Source organism: Miniopterus natalensis, chromosome 3, assembly GCF_054644295.1.
Source record: "Miniopterus natalensis isolate mMinNat1 chromosome 3, mMinNat1.hap1, whole genome shotgun sequence".
Classification (NCBI taxonomy): Eukaryota; Metazoa; Chordata; class Mammalia; order Chiroptera; family Miniopteridae; genus Miniopterus; species Miniopterus natalensis.
This window is the reverse complement of record NC_142083.1, coordinates 38,406,591-38,423,341: the sequence shown is the minus strand read 5'-3', so window position 1 is coordinate 38,423,341 and position 16,751 is coordinate 38,406,591. Positions and strand designations below refer to the sequence as shown.

The 16,751-nt window shown below is 44.1% G+C and overlaps 1 protein-coding gene across 1 annotated transcript in view; it reads right to left on the bottom strand.

Moving 5' to 3' along the window:
- SV2C (synaptic vesicle glycoprotein 2C) overlaps window positions 1-16,751 on the bottom strand; it is a 108,107-nt gene that overhangs the window by 57,412 nt on the left and 33,944 nt on the right. The window contains exon 3 of the mRNA XM_016205235.2: window positions 11,102-11,253. Coding sequence (XP_016060721.1) covers window positions 11,102-11,253 — 152 coding nt within the window. The remainder of the gene's footprint in view (window positions 1-11,101; window positions 11,254-16,751) is intronic.

Below are 16,751 nucleotides of genomic sequence, written 5' to 3'. Positions count from 1 at the left end.
GATATAATAGCACTTCTTCATGGGATAGTTGTAAAAATTAAAGAGTTAACATGTGTTCACTTCTCAGAACAGTGTGTGGTACATGATAAATGCTCCTTAAATGCTACTAAAGAGAATGACTGACAGCAAATCTTTTGCCCAGGTTATTGGGGGTGTCTCCCCCCTGCTCCCACCACAAAGTGTCCCCCATCCCCCTTGGGAGAGCAACCTCGGCCTCAAACATAAAACCACAGAAGTCTGGAGGGCACACTGATCATTTTCTTGCCTTTCTAGCTGCTCAGTTCTGGAGTTTTCCATCCCCCCAGTCTCCCGAGAGTCCTCCTGGAGTGCAGCCCTGCTCGGCATGACAGTCAACTTTCTGATTTTCCGAAGCCTCCACTGTGAGGTTCCTCCGGTCAGCCACAAACTCTCAGGTCGCCGTGGCAGCTTCTGCCCGGCCACCCTTCAATCGTGTTTCGGTGCTCTTCAGACCGTTACCCCGCGTACAGGCTTTTCTCTGAGAAAGGCCCAAGTGGATCTGATTTGGCTGGAACTGATTCCTAACAGCAGGGAAAGTCTCCGGATGGTGCAGAGCCTAATGGGCGCCTGACACTTTATAAATAAATGCAACAGTCTGGCTCCCCCCAGCGCCGCAAAGGCCACTGATACAATGCGTTATTGAAATGTGAGTCCCTGGCCAGGAAAAGAAAAGCAGGAAAGGAGAAAGAAAGAAAAACAACCCAGAATCTTGAGCGCCCCAATCAGTTAGGATAATCTAGCAGTAGTTCAGCCGTGGAAAATCTCAGGCAATGGACGAGCTGCTTCTAGTTCTGCTGTTCCAAGCAGCAGCTCCGACGGAGGTCTGAGCCAAGCGCGCGTGACTACACAACAGCACCCCGCTCCAGACTCAGCCACCTCCGCCATCCGGACAGGAACTCGTCCTAAAACTGCTGATTCACAAAGGGAAAAAAGCCTCACAGTACAAGCTTATTTAGCGAAACTAACTAGAACCCGGATAGGATGTGTGGAGGGCTCTAACTAACATCCCCGGCAGGTCATTTATCATGTGGCTCGGGACTCAGTTCAACAAAACCTTCCTTGTGGGCTCGTCTGGTCAGGCGTGTTTGGTACCACAAAGGTTGTAAAGATGACTAAGATTTGACCTCTGGCTTCAGAGAGTCCAGAAACTGCTCAGAGCTTATTTTTCACTGACGCTATAAAGAAAATTCTAAAAATTCTGGCCCCAAAATAAGGCAGAGGTGTGCACCAAACCCAAGAAGGGTGTGAGAGGACCCCAGCAAAACTCTTGCTCTCTCTGCTCCTGGGACTCTTCCCCTGGAGCCCCAGCTCCACTCCCTTTGGTTTAAGGGGACAGTTGTCCCACAGGTTCCTGATGACCAGGAGTCCCACCTACCTTTCTCCTAACTGTGAAATCTTCCTCCCATTCAGGCTCCCAGAGAGGCACCATCCAACATCAACACAAGCCGGTCCCCCTCTTCCCCCTCCAGGTCAGCTCAGTTCTTTCTGTCTTAAACCTGGCAGTTCCTGGGCCAACTTTGGCACCTGGCTTACAGATGTGTTCTGGTAGGCTGATAGAGTGTTTTGGAAACTTTTTTGAAAAAAATCAGGATTATGATAGAGTCACTAAGGAAAACAGTTTAGCAGTTTCTCATCAACATCAACATGCACAGTTACCAAACAATGCAGCCACCCCCCTCCTAGGTATTTACCCAAGAGAAATGAAATCCCCAATGTACATAAAAGTATTACTCATGATAGCCCAGACTGTAAACAACCAAAAGTCCATCAGCCCTTGAATGGATCGACAGATGGGTCCATCCATACAGTGGAATACTACTCAGCAACAAAAAGGCACCAACCACTGAAATGCCCAACCACATGGAGGACTCTCACAGGCATTATGCCAAATCAGAGTCTAGGCACAAATATTACATATGGTATGATTCCATTTACATGACATTTTAGAAAAGACAAAAAGCATATCATTGCTTGTCACGGGCCAGGGATGGTGTTAGGAATCCACTGCAAAGGGGCACAAGACAAAAAGCATATCATTGCTTGTCACGGGCCAGGGATGGTGTTAGGAATCCACTGCAAAGGGGCACAAGGAAACTTTCTAGGGATGGAACTGTTCTATATCTTGATTGAGGTGGTAGCTGCACAGCTGTATACCTTTGTGAAATCTCATCACTTAAAAGTGACAAATTTATTGCATGCTGTATTCATTTCCTACTGCTCTGTAACAAATTAGTGCATACTTAGTGGCTTAAAAACCACACAAATTTACTATCTTACAATTTTGGAGGTCAGAAGTCCAAAATCTCACTGCACTATGAGCAAGATGTCAGCAAGATAATTTGCTTCCTAACCTTTCCCAGCTTCTCGGGGCTGCCCACAGTCCTTGGCTCATGGCCCCTTCCTCTATCGTTAAAGCCAGCAACATCAAGCTGGATCTTGCCCATGCTGACACTTCTCTGGTTTTCTCTTCCTGCTCTATCTTCTGCTTCTTAGGAGCCCTGTGATTACGTTGATCCCACCAGATAATCCAGGATAATCTCCCTATTTCAAGGTCAGTTGAGTAGCAACCTTAATTCTACCTGCAACCTTAATTTCCCTCTGCATGTAACCTTATCTATTCAAAGGTTTTGGGGTTTAGAATGTGGACATCTTTGTGGGGAGTCATTAATCTGCCTACTGCATCTGTAAATTATATCTCTATAAGGATAAATTTAAAAATTATTAGATTAAAAATTAGAGAGACTTTGTATAAATATCCAGAATTCTGCCTTCTCTTGGTAAATCAGATCTGGCCACCCTGGGCTTCAATAGCTGCATGGCTAAATCTGCTGCAGCTTAGTAGCTGGCGCCTACTAGAGAGGGCATGGACCGTCTCATCGACTTCGTTCCCTTTCTTGCCAGCTTCATTCACTCCCATCACCTGCTTGGTCACTAAGATATTTCAGTTGGCCATCTCAGTCTTCAACTGTTAAGTCAACTGAAAACAAGACTCTTCTGACTCTTCACAACTCACCTTCCCTTTTGCCCCACTCCTCCCCAGCTCCCCACGTAACCTGTTAGACTAATGTGTTGCTTCCATCTAACACATACCACTATTTGTATGTGATGGAGCACAGTGGAGTTCAGAGTGACCCAGCAAGGCTGAACTCCCAAATCTACCACAGTACTTGAGAGCACTTTGAGCCCAAAGACCCACACAGGGACATGAGGAGCAAAGCCTAGGGTCAGGGCACCTCACTGTTACCCACGACAGGGGTTTCCATTCTCTCACCTTAGCTGAGGAGCATCTCTGGCTTCCAGATGGGGCCAGACAGAGGAGATGCCCCCAAATGTTCACCACACCCTAAGTGCAGTGTTGCACCTGATCAAGTAATTTAAATGAAGACTTAGTCTCAGCCTAATGGGGGCAAAGTCCTAGATCTGTTTCTTTGTAGGATAATTTAAGTTTACATATAAACAATATATTTGTTCCATGACCCTCAACATATTTCCTAACCCTTGCCAGTCATCTCATTAAGATATGCTTCAAATTGTTGAGAAGACTGGGCAAGGAAATGGCTGAAAGAGCTCATCTTTCTCTAGTACCACTGGATTAAACAAGCAGCAAGAGCACTTTGTTAGAAGGAGAGTTCATTGGGTTAATATCTACAGTAACCATCCCACCCTGCTCTAGCCCACATTGTTTTCTTTTGCCATATTTCACCTCCTTTAATTTTGCCAGACTTAGAGCCTGACCATTGCCATTACCCACTTATAGAGTTCGCAGGCTCACTGTTTTCCAACCTCTTTGCAAGTGTCCTGTCCAAGCCTCATACTGCTTTTTGTCTTGTACATTCCAGGCTGAAGAGCTTGCTGGGGGTTAAGCTTGAGCCAGAGGAATAAGTGAACAATGCAATTCAATGTGTCCTCAGGTGGAATCATACTCCAACTCTACAAAAAGATCAGGCACTTCCTAAAAAAGAAGCACCTTTCAAACTTAAGGATGCCTTTAGGAATTACTTAGTTGCATATTTAGATGTCCTTCATCATGCTTTCAACCTCAAACTCCGTCCCTTTAACAACCTAAAGCTCTGTTCTAAGCATTAATTGTGCATCTTATGGAAGTAGTTACATAGATATCCTCGGTGTGGTCCAGTTGTGCTGAATGGCCACATTTGCTATGATGTCACACCCTGGGTGTTTAACTGGGATTGCCTTGAGACATTCTAAAAGCAACAGAGCAAGTCTAAGTTTGTTTTTGACAGAGACAGTTGCACAAAATATGCCCATAAAAGAACAGGAACTTCCAGGTCATTTGGCACCAAAGCCTCTGCTGGTAGGGTATGTAAAAATTAAAGTATGGCTTACTCCTTACAAAGAAAAGACTATTGTACTCATAAAAAACAGATGGGCAGGTCTACAACTTTTCACCTTAACAATCTGGGCAAGTGAAGAAAGTATTGCTTCTGGGACCCCACTGTGCATATGGAAGAAAAGTGATGTCCAGGTATGTAGCGTGTACCTGTAGCCTTCTCTACCAACCTTCCCACAAAACTAAATATCTCTTGCCCTTTAAGCCACTTCAGTATTATTGATGGGAATCTGGTGAATGATCATATGCTCAAACAAGGAACACTAACAGCTGACGATTTTTATGTCCCTTTAGGTGAAAGTTAATTTAGAAGCTCTGCAGTTAGTTATTAAGACTTGGTAATGCTGCTAATTGTAAGCCTTGGATAAAGGATCTAATAAGGTTAATGATGAATTCAGCCCAGCAAGGGTATTTTCAGAATAGTTATTTTCAAAGAAAGACACCCAGACATGGATTTTGTCTAGTTCAGAACACAGAAATGTTCAGAGAAATGAGATAGGGAGTTCACATGGAACCCCAAGGATATCATAAGGTCTTATTTAAGAGAGAAAGAAGATCAGTGTTTCAGAATTAGGTTTGCAGTAGATAACATGAAAACCAGAAAAAGTTAATAACTTCCAATGCTTTCAAAGGGCGGGATGGGTGGCAGGGGTGATTCTGGTGACCGAAGGGCCTTCTGTTTGCTAAGATCACAAAGGATAGTGCCACAGACTGAACTGTATCTTCCCAAAATTTGTATGCTAAAGCTGGAACCTCCACCAGGACTGTGTTAGGAAGCAATTAAGGTTAAGTGAGGTTAGCAGGGTGGGCCCTAATCGGATATAGAACAGGAAGTGGTCCCTTCTCGACCTTCTCTGTGCCTCTCTCTCCCTCTCTCTGCCCTGTGAGGACACAGCAAGAAGATGGCCAGGTGGAGAGCACTTAATCAGAAACCAAATCGACTGGCAACTCAATCTTGGACTTCCCAGCCTTGAGAACTGTGACAAAATACAGTTCTGTTGTTTAAGCCATCCAGTTGGTGGTATTTTGTTATGGCATGCCAAGCAGACTAGTACAGGTGGGGTATGTGAGTTTGGAGCCAGATGAGGCAGAGCTGAATTTCTCTGCATTCTTATGCAGGAGAGCCGGGTGGGCAATGCTCTTAGATTCCTGGAGGAAGGAGGTGCCAGTGAAGTCACATGCTGGGAGGGAGGGGCGTGGGGGGGAGAAGACCTAATGTAGCATTTGAAGGAAACACAGATTTATGAAGTTGTGGGTCATAAGGCGTGTGATGTAAAAATCGCTTGTCTCTTCAGAGACAAGACACTCACTAAACAGGTCATTAAAATGGCTCCAAACAACCCTCTGTGCTGCTCCTTGAGAAAGTTTTTAGCTTTGTCATGTCTGGAGAACATTTTGAAGAAATGAGGATCAGAAGACTGGCTGACATTTCTCACCTCCCGTTTTCTGTGTCACTTTGGGAAATGAGAAATTTCCCATGCAACAGGTTCTCCATCTGAAAAATGGGAACACCACGTGCTGCTGCTTTTGCTCCCAAGATTGGCAGAGTAAGTGTGACGCCACACGTAAAAATGCCCTTCAGAAAAGTATTCGTCATTTCCACCCTACTTTAATTTTGGAATAATTCGAGAATCACAGAAAGTTGCAAAGACAGTATAGAGAGATCCCATGTACCTTTTATCCAGTTTCCTGAAATGGTTAGAAGTGGCTGGATCTTACATAACTGTAGCGCAATGTCGAAAGTAGGGAGCGACGTTAGTACAATGTGTGCGTAGAGTTCGGTGCCATTTTACACACTTGTGGGTTTATGTAACCACATCTGCAACCAAGAGACTATTCTCCCTGCGGGGGCTACCCCATGTAGTCATACCTGCTCCCCATCTCATCACCACCCCTAACCGCTGCCAAATGGTACTTTGCTCCTCGCTATGGGTGGAGGGAGGGCTAGGTTGGGTTCTGGCTCTGGGTGCCACCAGCGTGGCCCTGTGAGGTCTGTGGTGGAGGTGGGGCCAGAGACGCCCCGAGGCTGCTCCTGGCCTGAGCTCACCCCGAGCTGTGGGCTTTAGGAGCTGAGGCACTTTCCCACTGAACCGAAACCCTTCCCACTTAGCTAATGGAATGTCCTTGTCGCAAACTCTCTGCATCCCGGCAGGGAGAGCACCTCATCTGATTCACACGCGAATTTAAAAGAGAAAATGACAACAGAGGGTTTAATGGAGTGGACAGCACTGCCACGGGCGGCACGGAGCCTGCAGCCAAGGGGGAAAGTGCCTGTGATTCAGCGCCCGTCCCATTTCCCCTTCAAGGCGCTGGGGCTTCCAGTAAATGCCGAGGTGTCCTGATTACTAGGGGGTGGGGGGTGGGGGGAGGAAGGCTGAAGGATCTGTTCTCACCCCAGTGCTTGCTCTTTTGTGAATGGCTGTCCGACCCCCACTGTGGGTCAGATGTCATGGGCTTGAGAATAGGTACGGGGTCAAGAAGAGCCACATGCTAACCCCTGGTCTCAGCTGCTGCAGGCACCTGATTTCTGAGGCAAGGGCGTTTCCTCTGGGTGGGCCGTTCTCCCGCCTCCCTTGCTTTATGGGGACTGCTCTTTGCCACAGGGGGAGAAACAGCTCAGGAGCTCCCGAATGGATGGAGCTGGTCACAGGGCCTGGCATGATGACACCCAAGCTCTCTGCCTCCTGAGGTCCTGTCAGAGCAGGTGAGGTAGTTTATGCTGGGAACCTTCAGATGTTGGTGGCCATCCATCTCCAGCAGAACTTTCAGCCCCGGGTGGTGACGTGAAGGTAAAGCCCCATCATGCTGCTTCAGACACTTGGCCTCCGCAGGCCAGGTGGACCCCACCGTCCACCAGGAATCCCGGGCACAGCCCACGTCTTATTTCACCAGCCCTTTCTGGTGGTGTGTCTGACTGCAGAAGAACCCTTCCAGATTTCCGTCCAGCATCTTTCGCGATCAGCTGAAGGTCTACTTTGCATCAGAAGTTTGTCTGGAGCCAAAATTGAAGCCTCATATCATCAGGCTCAAGGCTTTGTGCACGGACCACTTCGCAATAAATGCAGACGGCAACACCCAGAAACAAGGAAGAGCACGTTCGCCTCTCACGACTATGTATTTGTCATTTTAAATACTTGCCATGTGGATGCCAATTATTGACTCCTTCCCTCAAGAGCAAATCCTATTACCAACATAAGAGGGGCCAAGACCTGACCCTCAGTTGTTCTACACTTGCAGAATTTCAGAGGGAAATAGAAAGATTTCATTCTTTCAGAGGCTGCCAGGCAAGTGGATGGACTTTAAACCCCTTGTCTATTTTAAGTAAAGTAAAAAGATGTGTCATGGAAAAGAAGAGACATCTGAATGTCAAAGTTACTTTTAAAGTGCAATTCCAAACCTGATGGGTGGAAAAACCCTGTAGCCTGGATGAAACTAACAATACGGAAACTCCAGTGCGACTGACCGGGTCGACCCTGCAAGCAGGCTGCTCCGCTCTTTGCTCCCATTCACAGCCCTCCCTCTATGCACAGGATGAAGACCCCGGGCCTTCTGAGATCACCCACTGGGAGAGGCAGGGAGCTGAAGAATCGCAAACCAGGCTCATGGGAGAACCACCTGGGGGTCTCACCTCAAAAACTATCCCCAGCTTGGGTGTTTTCAGGGGGTGGCAGAAGTGGTAAACATTTATTAAAAAGTGTTATGGAAAAACAGAAACAAACTCATAGATACACAGAACTGATGGTTGCCAGATGGGAGGGGGCGGGATGGCTGGGTGAAAAGGAGAAAGGGATTGAGATGTACAAGTTTGTAGTTGCAGAATAACCATGGGATATAAAGTACAGCACAGGGAATGTAGTCAATAATATTGTAATAACTGTGTATGGTGCCAGGTGGATACTAGACTTATCAGGAGGATAACTTCATAAGTCATATAAATGTCTAACCACTATGCTGTAAACCTGAAACTAATATAATATTGAATGTCAACTGTAATTTACAGGATTAGTTAAAAAATAAATAAATAGAAGCATATCTGGAAAAAAATCTTAGCTTTACCACTAAAAAAGTTTTCATGAAAAGGTGTAACATCCATGTAGCAATGTGCACAAACCTTCAGCACCCACCTTGGTGAGATTTTATAAATGAATACCTCTGACTCCTTCCCCCCACCAGGTTATAGAACATCATCACTCCCAGAGGCCTCAGCACAGGATTTTAAAACTTAAATTATTTTGAAAAATTAAAACTCTTCGTGTCGTAAGAGCATTAACAATGAAATCAGCATGAGTTTACAAAAATCTCCCCTGTTGATGCTGACATACATACAGGATTAATTGCAATAATCTGCTGTTTTTGCCACACTTCTGGCCATAGAAAGCCTTCTAAAAAGCACGGGCATAGGGTTTTAATATTCTGTTGTGGATTTCTTAACCAGGGCATTATTTCTCAAGGTTCCTTCAACACAGAAATTAATGGGAGCCTCGGATGCATTCAATGTTATTGTACTGTGATTGTTTTCGTAGCTTTTCATGCATTGTTTATGGTCCATAAGCTCCCCTTTTTCCAGTTATATATGGATGAAGCAGCTATTTGCTATAAACAAGAATATCTTATGAGTGCTTGAGGAGTGGAGATCAGGCTAAATTTTTGAGGGTCAGCCACTGACTGACAGTTGGCAAGGCCAGAGCCAAAATCTGGAGCCGCCCACAGTTCGAGGGCAGGGATGTGTAAAAGGCAGAAGCCTGAGGAACAAAGGCCTAGTGAGAAAAAAACCAAAAAACTAAAACAAGAGCAGCCATGCTCAGGCCTGGTGGAAATAACACAGGCTGCAAAAGCCAGTCTGAGTTATGAGCTCAGGAAGGCCAGCAGGAGAAATTCTGATATATGATGGGATGGGAAGACGAGGGAGGAGACAGCAATAAGCCCAGGAGCCCAGCTGCTCCAGAGAATAGTGTGGCCGGAGTCAAGGAGCTGTGCTGTTGTCAGAGGCTGAGACACAGGACAGGCTGGCCTCAGAAGGAATCCATGCCAGGAGGTGCCCTGTGTGAGTACCTGGCAGAGATGGCCAGTGGGCTACAATCGTGTCCGCCTGAGCGACGTACCTTATTTTAATTTGCACAAAGGCTGCATATGGACTAGCAGTGGCTCTGGGAACAATGCTGGGTACAGCTGCACTCTGCTCAGGCTCTACATCTCCTTTCTGGCTCCTTACACATAGTTGCTAAGAAGCAATTACTTACATGATAGCGCAGTGGCTTTTCCATTTGAGACACCAGTGGAGTGGGGCGGGAGTCAGATGCAGCCCTGCAGAGGGAGGCTCTGAGGGTGGCTGAGGTCCTCAGGTCCCAGATGAAGGAGGAGAAGCTCCTTAAATTCCTCAGGAGGTGGCAGAAGACGAGCTTTGTGATGAATATGGGTAACTGCCAGTATGAGGGCATCTCTGGCCCAGAGTGAACAGTCTAAAAAAGGTAAGCCAGGCCCTTGAGCTTGGTGCCCCACACTCAAATGTTTGGCAAAGAAAAGTTCTCTTTGGGCCAAGTAACCAATTCCTTATGTATTGTTCTTGTTGTTGTTAAACACAATTTTGTTTTGCACGTAACATTTTAGGTTTATTAAAAGAAAAGGTGGTACAACATGAATTTTAGAACTCGGAATGGTAAAATAAAAGATGCTGCATCCGAATACTGACTTCTGTCTTGTCTTGATTTTAGCAAGGAGCTGAATTCACTTAAGGTTGTTCCCTAACAGAACTATGCTTTATAATGAAAAGTTCCTCTGTTCTAAAAATAATAAATAAAATTTTAAAAGGTGAAAAAACAGAAAATGAGCCAAGAATTATTTCTGAAATCTAATTTCAGATTGATTAGATTTTAGACAAAGAGTTTTTTCGTCACACATGGTTTTAATTTATATAGTATTCATATTTTGCAAACTCGAGCCTGTTTGTGCGTGTGTGCACTCATGTGCGCGCGCGCGCACACACACACAAATATAACCAGAACGCCTCCCCTCTCCTTTCCTTATACATTAAATTCGATTCCTGGATTCTGTTTACTTCTCCCTGAATTGCTCTGTTTGTGGGTGAAGCAACTGGGAGCTTGTGGCTTCTGAGTGGGACAGTTCTCCTCAGAAACATGAAACCTTCAAGTATTCTGGGTGGCAGGAGCAGGAAGGACTTAGAAGAACTGAGGGGTCTGTGGAGCAAGGACAGGAAAGTCACCTCTTATGTTCTGCAAATCGAACGGTCCACAAGACAGGACCCTTCCTGCTGCCATCCCAGCTCTGAGCTGCTGGAAGAGGCAGGGCTGACACAGTCTGAGCTTTGGACTGGTCCCAGAGGGGATCAATAGAGGCATTTGTGTGCGCCTGGTGTATATTACAGTCACCAGACAATTGTAAGGGGGTCCTGTTGCCTTATATGCTGATTATACTCTGTGTATCCTCGTGGGTCCACCTGGGCAGGGACCCCAGAGCTGATAGCACATAGGAAACAAATGAAAGCAATGGCTCTAAAGACAGCAAAATGAGACAGTATTTCCATACACACCCCCTGGCAAGGTCTTACCTTATACAGACCTCTGCATGGGGGGAAAAGCCTAGACATCGCAACAGGGAGAAACATGGTGATGAGAGTGCTCTTCTCAAACCAGCATGTAGAAGAGAAAAAAGGTAGGAACGGAGGCGGGTTGAAAACAAGGTGACCGCCTGGCTGGTGGGAGGCCAGCCTCTTACCGTAGTGTGGGATGATGGCCCAGGCCATGGCGGAGGCGTAGATGCCGCCGATCATCCAGAACATGCAGAGCCAGCTCAGATGCTCGCCTCGCTTCTCTCGGGCCAGCACTTCCGCAAAGTAGGAGAACACGATGGGGATGGATCCTCCAATCCTGCCAAGAAGCACAGAGAACACGTGAAATCAGGGCCTGTACAGTCAGTGAAATGCAAAGGGCGGAAGCAAAGCAAGCTCTAACAGCACAGGCCCTCTCTGTCCAGCATATAGAATAATGGACACTTCCCATTATTTTATAACTCTAATATTATGATCTCTATGTGTAATATAGGCTTCCCATCCTTCTAAAACCTTGAACCTGCAATTAAGCTAGGTTACCAAAAGAGTCACATGGGCTTTCAGCTCAGCGTTGAATGTTCTACATTTTTGTCAAAAATTACAATATTTGGTACAATCTAGTGAATATTTTAATAAATGCATTTTAAAAAGAGATACTAGTATGATATGTCCCACCCATGACTTGATGACTTTGGAAACAGCTTCAAACACTTCTGGGAGGCTGTCTCCAGCTATTCTTACTGCTCCCCTACAGCAGCTGCTCCCAATCAGGCTGATGTGTGGACAAACAGGGTTGTTTCCTAGCATGATTTTCGTCCCAACCCAGTAGATTCATTGCTGAGTGAGCACATGTGCAAGGGGCCCTGGTAGGATCAACTAAGAAGCTACTGGTGTAGATACCAACAGGATGAGGTACAATGTTTCTTTCCAGTCAGGGTAATTCTAAGAGATGCTGACTGAGTTCTGGAGAGAAGATATGATTGGTGACTTCTATTCTACTCAGGTTAAGGCTTCTGTAATGCGGGTCCGCTGAATAAAAATTTTGTTCATTCCAGGGAGATGAGCCATAGCTCTTATCATTCAAATAGGTCTTGACCCCCAAATTTTAATAACCACTGCCTCAGAAAGTAAGGTAATATGAGAAAACACTAAGATCTATCATTCCAAACAATATAGGCATTCTTAAATATTATTTAAAGACGTGACCAATGTAAGCAAGATGTAGAGATAACACCTAGTGATTTAGTTAAAAAATATGCTGATTCCTTTATGTTCAGATTTTTGTAAGGTAAATTGATATTGACATCAAATCAATTTAATGTAAATTTGACGGCAAGGAGTAAAATATGTGTTTATCCATTTAACAGTAACTGATTTCTTTAGAGCCTTTGATATGATAAAGAAGCTCTGGTGGTGACCTTAGCAAATGGAATCTGGAGAAAGGCCGTATCTGAAGGAAACTGGATCTACTAAATGAACCACAGGATTTGTAATGTCACTGCCTCAACTGGTAGGTCAAAATACGACACCGTTTCACGAGTGCGCCCTGCTTACAGTGATGTGGGCGTCCTGGGTATAGGCAGGCTACTTGGGCCAATATTTTTCGATCTGTGAGCTACAAAATTAACTTAGTAGCTGTTAAGCAGTATTTTAAAAATTAAATAAGATATGAGTGCCACTCAAGTGATAATGATAAATATCATTTCACGAAACTTTTGCCTTCATTAGAAACCTATGTATAATGTGTCATGTACATATGTATAGGTGTGTACATACACAGGGTGTCCTCCAAAAATGTATACATGCTTTAACAGCTGATAGCTCAATTTTGAAAATAAAATGTATTTTAATAAACACCGCCTTTATAATTACTCAAAGCATGTGTATACATATTTGGGGGGAAATGTATAATGTATAATGAGTCCCAATGTGTTTCTTAATGAGAGCTGCTGTTCAAAGAGTTTAAAAATCACTAACTTTAAGCATCTATATCTGTTCCCTTGGGCTATGAATGTAGCAGTTGTACCTAAAATTTCTAGAAGTATGACTCCGCACGACTTCAGATGCAGCTCAATTTAGCGCCCTCACACCAGGGGTAGCCAGCCAGGTCCCAGTCCATCAACCAGACCCCCTAACAAGAAACAAATGTGTGTGGCACTGTCAGAGCTGGCTCTGGGCCATACCTCGTCAGGCACACACAATACTCTGTTGGCTCCTAAGGACCTCAAACCATGGGCAGCTAGCTGAATTGAAAAATTCAACAAAGTTTTGAATAGATTTTAAATGGTTTCATGACAACACACAATTTTAATGGGAAATAAAATGTCTGTGTCATAAATCATTGAACGTTACTCCCTTTTTTCACTTGATGTGACGCATCCGTTTCTCTGCCTCATAAAATCCCAGGTCCCTAATCTGTGGTCTCACTTCTCAATGCATAAAAAGAGTCCTAGTTTTTATTGACTTTTCACATCCTAATTAATGTTTTGTCAGGATTCTGAACATTTCATATGTAAGAGCAATAACTCACATTTTGTGAAGGCACAACTGCATGTCAAGATATGCCAGGCGGCGCTGAACCAAGAAAAATGTACCCAAGGGTGACTAAAAAGGCAAGAGGAAGACTGTAGACTCGCCTGTTTAGTTTTAAACAAATCACACTGCATAAAAGAGGATACCAACTTTTAAGGGCATATAAGCAATCCAGCTGGCTTTGATTCAATGCCTCTTTTTTAAGGTGATTATTTTTGCATGGATGTCTCTCAATGTTTATACAACAGGCAGCAAGGATAAATGAACCTAAAGAATGAGAGAGGGAGTCTATTTAAATCCTTCGCAAAGTTCTTCACATTCAGAGGCCTATACAGCCCCCAAGCATTCACATTTCTGACTGTGGGCTGACCATCTGCTTTGGGGAAAACACTGCTCCTCATCTTACTGTGATGTCCTTTAAGGGAGAAAAAACAACACAGTGTGCTGTGGTGTTAACTGTTACTAGTATTTCCATATCCATCAGAATGCTTATATGTTGTTTACATCATTTATGTTTACAAAGATGAAGCAATCAGGTCCGGGTGCTTAATAAGGAATTCTTCTCAGGACTGGATATTAAGTCTATTTTATTAGCTGTCAAAAGGGTCAAGTCTTAATCATCCTTAGTAATAGGAGGCACAGAGCAAATAATGAAAATCCACACTCTATATGGGTGGATTCAAAATAACTGGATTGACCCAAATGAAATAGAACATTGATATCTGGAATTTCAGAGCAGGAATTATTCCCTAACAATATTAATTTTAGGTTTGTACAACTTTAATTATAGGAATATAAAGAAACTAACTAAACAAAACTGTATTAAAATATATTCCTAGAATGAGCTGGGAGCCCTCTCCTAGCCCATTCTACACATGAGCATGTGCACAGACACACACAGTCCCTGGAAAGGTCTGTATTTGACTCAACACTAAGCATCTGGTGAGTACCATGAAACACTTCAACACTTCTTTTCCTCCGTAACGTAAGACAAATTCATGAGCGGGATATTGCGTAAGGCAAAGGGTATAGCAGCTTTACAGACAGAATCTCTCCTCTGTTGGGAGGGTGAGCCACATAGGTTCAGTCAATTTAGTAGCAAGATGAAGGGGAATGCCCAGCATCACTGTCTGCACGAACCACGAACCCCGAGGAGAAATGGGGAAGCCTGACTGCCGTAAGACCCACCGACTCCAGGTCGGGGCAGCTCAGGGGTGGCCTGCGTTTGTCCCTGCCTCTCGTCATACTGACTTATGCTGGCTACTGAGATGGAGAGGGGTTCCCGAGGTTGCAGATAAAAAGAGTAATTGTACTTAACATGGCCTGAAGTATGACATTTTAGGGGAGAAATTACGGGAAGCCTTATGACTTCCTGTCCTGAGGAGGGAGTCTACTGAGTAATTCGGCTGTGCTTTACTCTCTAGTGAGCACGTAACAAAGAATAGTTTCATCCTAACTCGTTTCACCGTGTGACTGTCAAGAGTCCTCTGCCTCGCTCTTCCGCTCCCCGCTTCCACTGGGAAATGGGGTGCTATGGGGGACCAGAATGAAGGAGGAAGTTGAAGAACTGCTGTAAAGTCACATGTTCATACAGATGATACACAGAGGTCAAAGTCCACCAAGAGCTGACTCCAGCAGCTTTTACTAAGACATATTATGGGTTTATAAGAATAGCAAGTGGTGTAGCCTGTGCCAGGAATCACGCTTACAAATAATTTGCATGAAAAATATCCTTTTAATCCTTACTCAGAATCATCAGAAAAGGAAGGAAGACACAAGCAAGTTGCACAGTAATTCAGAACCAATTAATTATGTTTTAAATTGGACACAGAAATAAAGAGTTCAAAGCAGCAGCCCCAAAGATGGGGTTTTCGGCAACTTCTTCTTCATGAAAGTAATCAGACTATCACAGAGGAGGTTGTTCAGAGGTTTAGATGAAAGAACACAGATCTAACGGCCTCTGAATGAGCTAGGTTTGCACAGAAAATGAGACTGCCATATTGATCAGAAGACACATGGTTATTGCCAGTAATCAAGATAGAAATAGGAGAACACTTACTAGTAATCGAACCACTCATCAAGTCAAGAATGGGAATCTGCTAGGCCCAGTGGCAGGGCTAAACTGCTGGGTGGTTTGGAGAGCTTTAGTCCCTCCTCCAATCTCCAAAGCCACAGTTTACAGAATAATATTCTTTGATATGGGCAGTTGCTATTTTTAATATTATATAAACTATGAATAGAATAATTGGTAGAAAACAACTACTTTAAAAATATTGAGATGTAAACAAATAATTTGGGCAAAAATTGTGTTTCTAAGAAAACATAGCTTCAATCCAGCCCTTAGTCCTTGTTTGCCATGAGATTGGTGCCCTGAGCCCCCAAACTTACAGAAGTCTAGCATCCACAGCAGCAGACCTGATGCTACTAGGGGAAAAGGTATAGCTATAAATCAGGATTCTAACACTGCCCGGAAAAAAAAAAAAATCTAGCTATTGAGAGAGCTGGAAGAATGCATTCATTCCCACAACACCTAAATGGTGTCATGAATACAGATGATCATTACGATGAACTGTAAGAAATGATGATAAAAGTATGCAGACTTTTCCAGACGGTGCATATCTACTCATCCATTCTTCTACTCGCCCTCCCACATACCCACCACTCACCCATCCATCTATCATCTCCCCATCCACCCCCTGACTCAGCCAAACGCTGGGCCAGGCACATCACCGGGTGCTGGTGGTACAGGTTTGCAGATAACAAGTTCCTGCCTTCAAGGAGCTCACAGTCTATTCTAACGAGTGCATGTGGCTAATTTTTCACAGTTACACACTCAATCTAGAAGAACTTTTGCTCTGTTACTGCTCTCTTGAGACCAACGGCTCCTTTGCTAAAGGGTATACTGGGAAATAAAGTGTGTCCAAAGATCAATCTTATGTTGGAAATTCCCATAAAAGTCATTGTCTATGACAGTGCTTTCCAATAGAAATACCATGTGAACCACATATATTTTTTAATTTTCTAGAAAAGATATTAAAACGCAGCAAAAAAATCAGGGAAGTTAATTTTAACATACATTCATTTGATCCAATATATCCAAATATTATCATCTTGACATGTGATCAACATAAAAATTATTAATTAATGAAATATTTTGCATTCTCTTATATGTGCTAAGTTTTGAAATTAGTGCTCTATATTTTGCACTTACAGCTTATCTTAATTTGAACACATTTTAAGTGTTTGGCTGCTACATGTGGCCTGTTGGACAACAAAGGCCTAAGA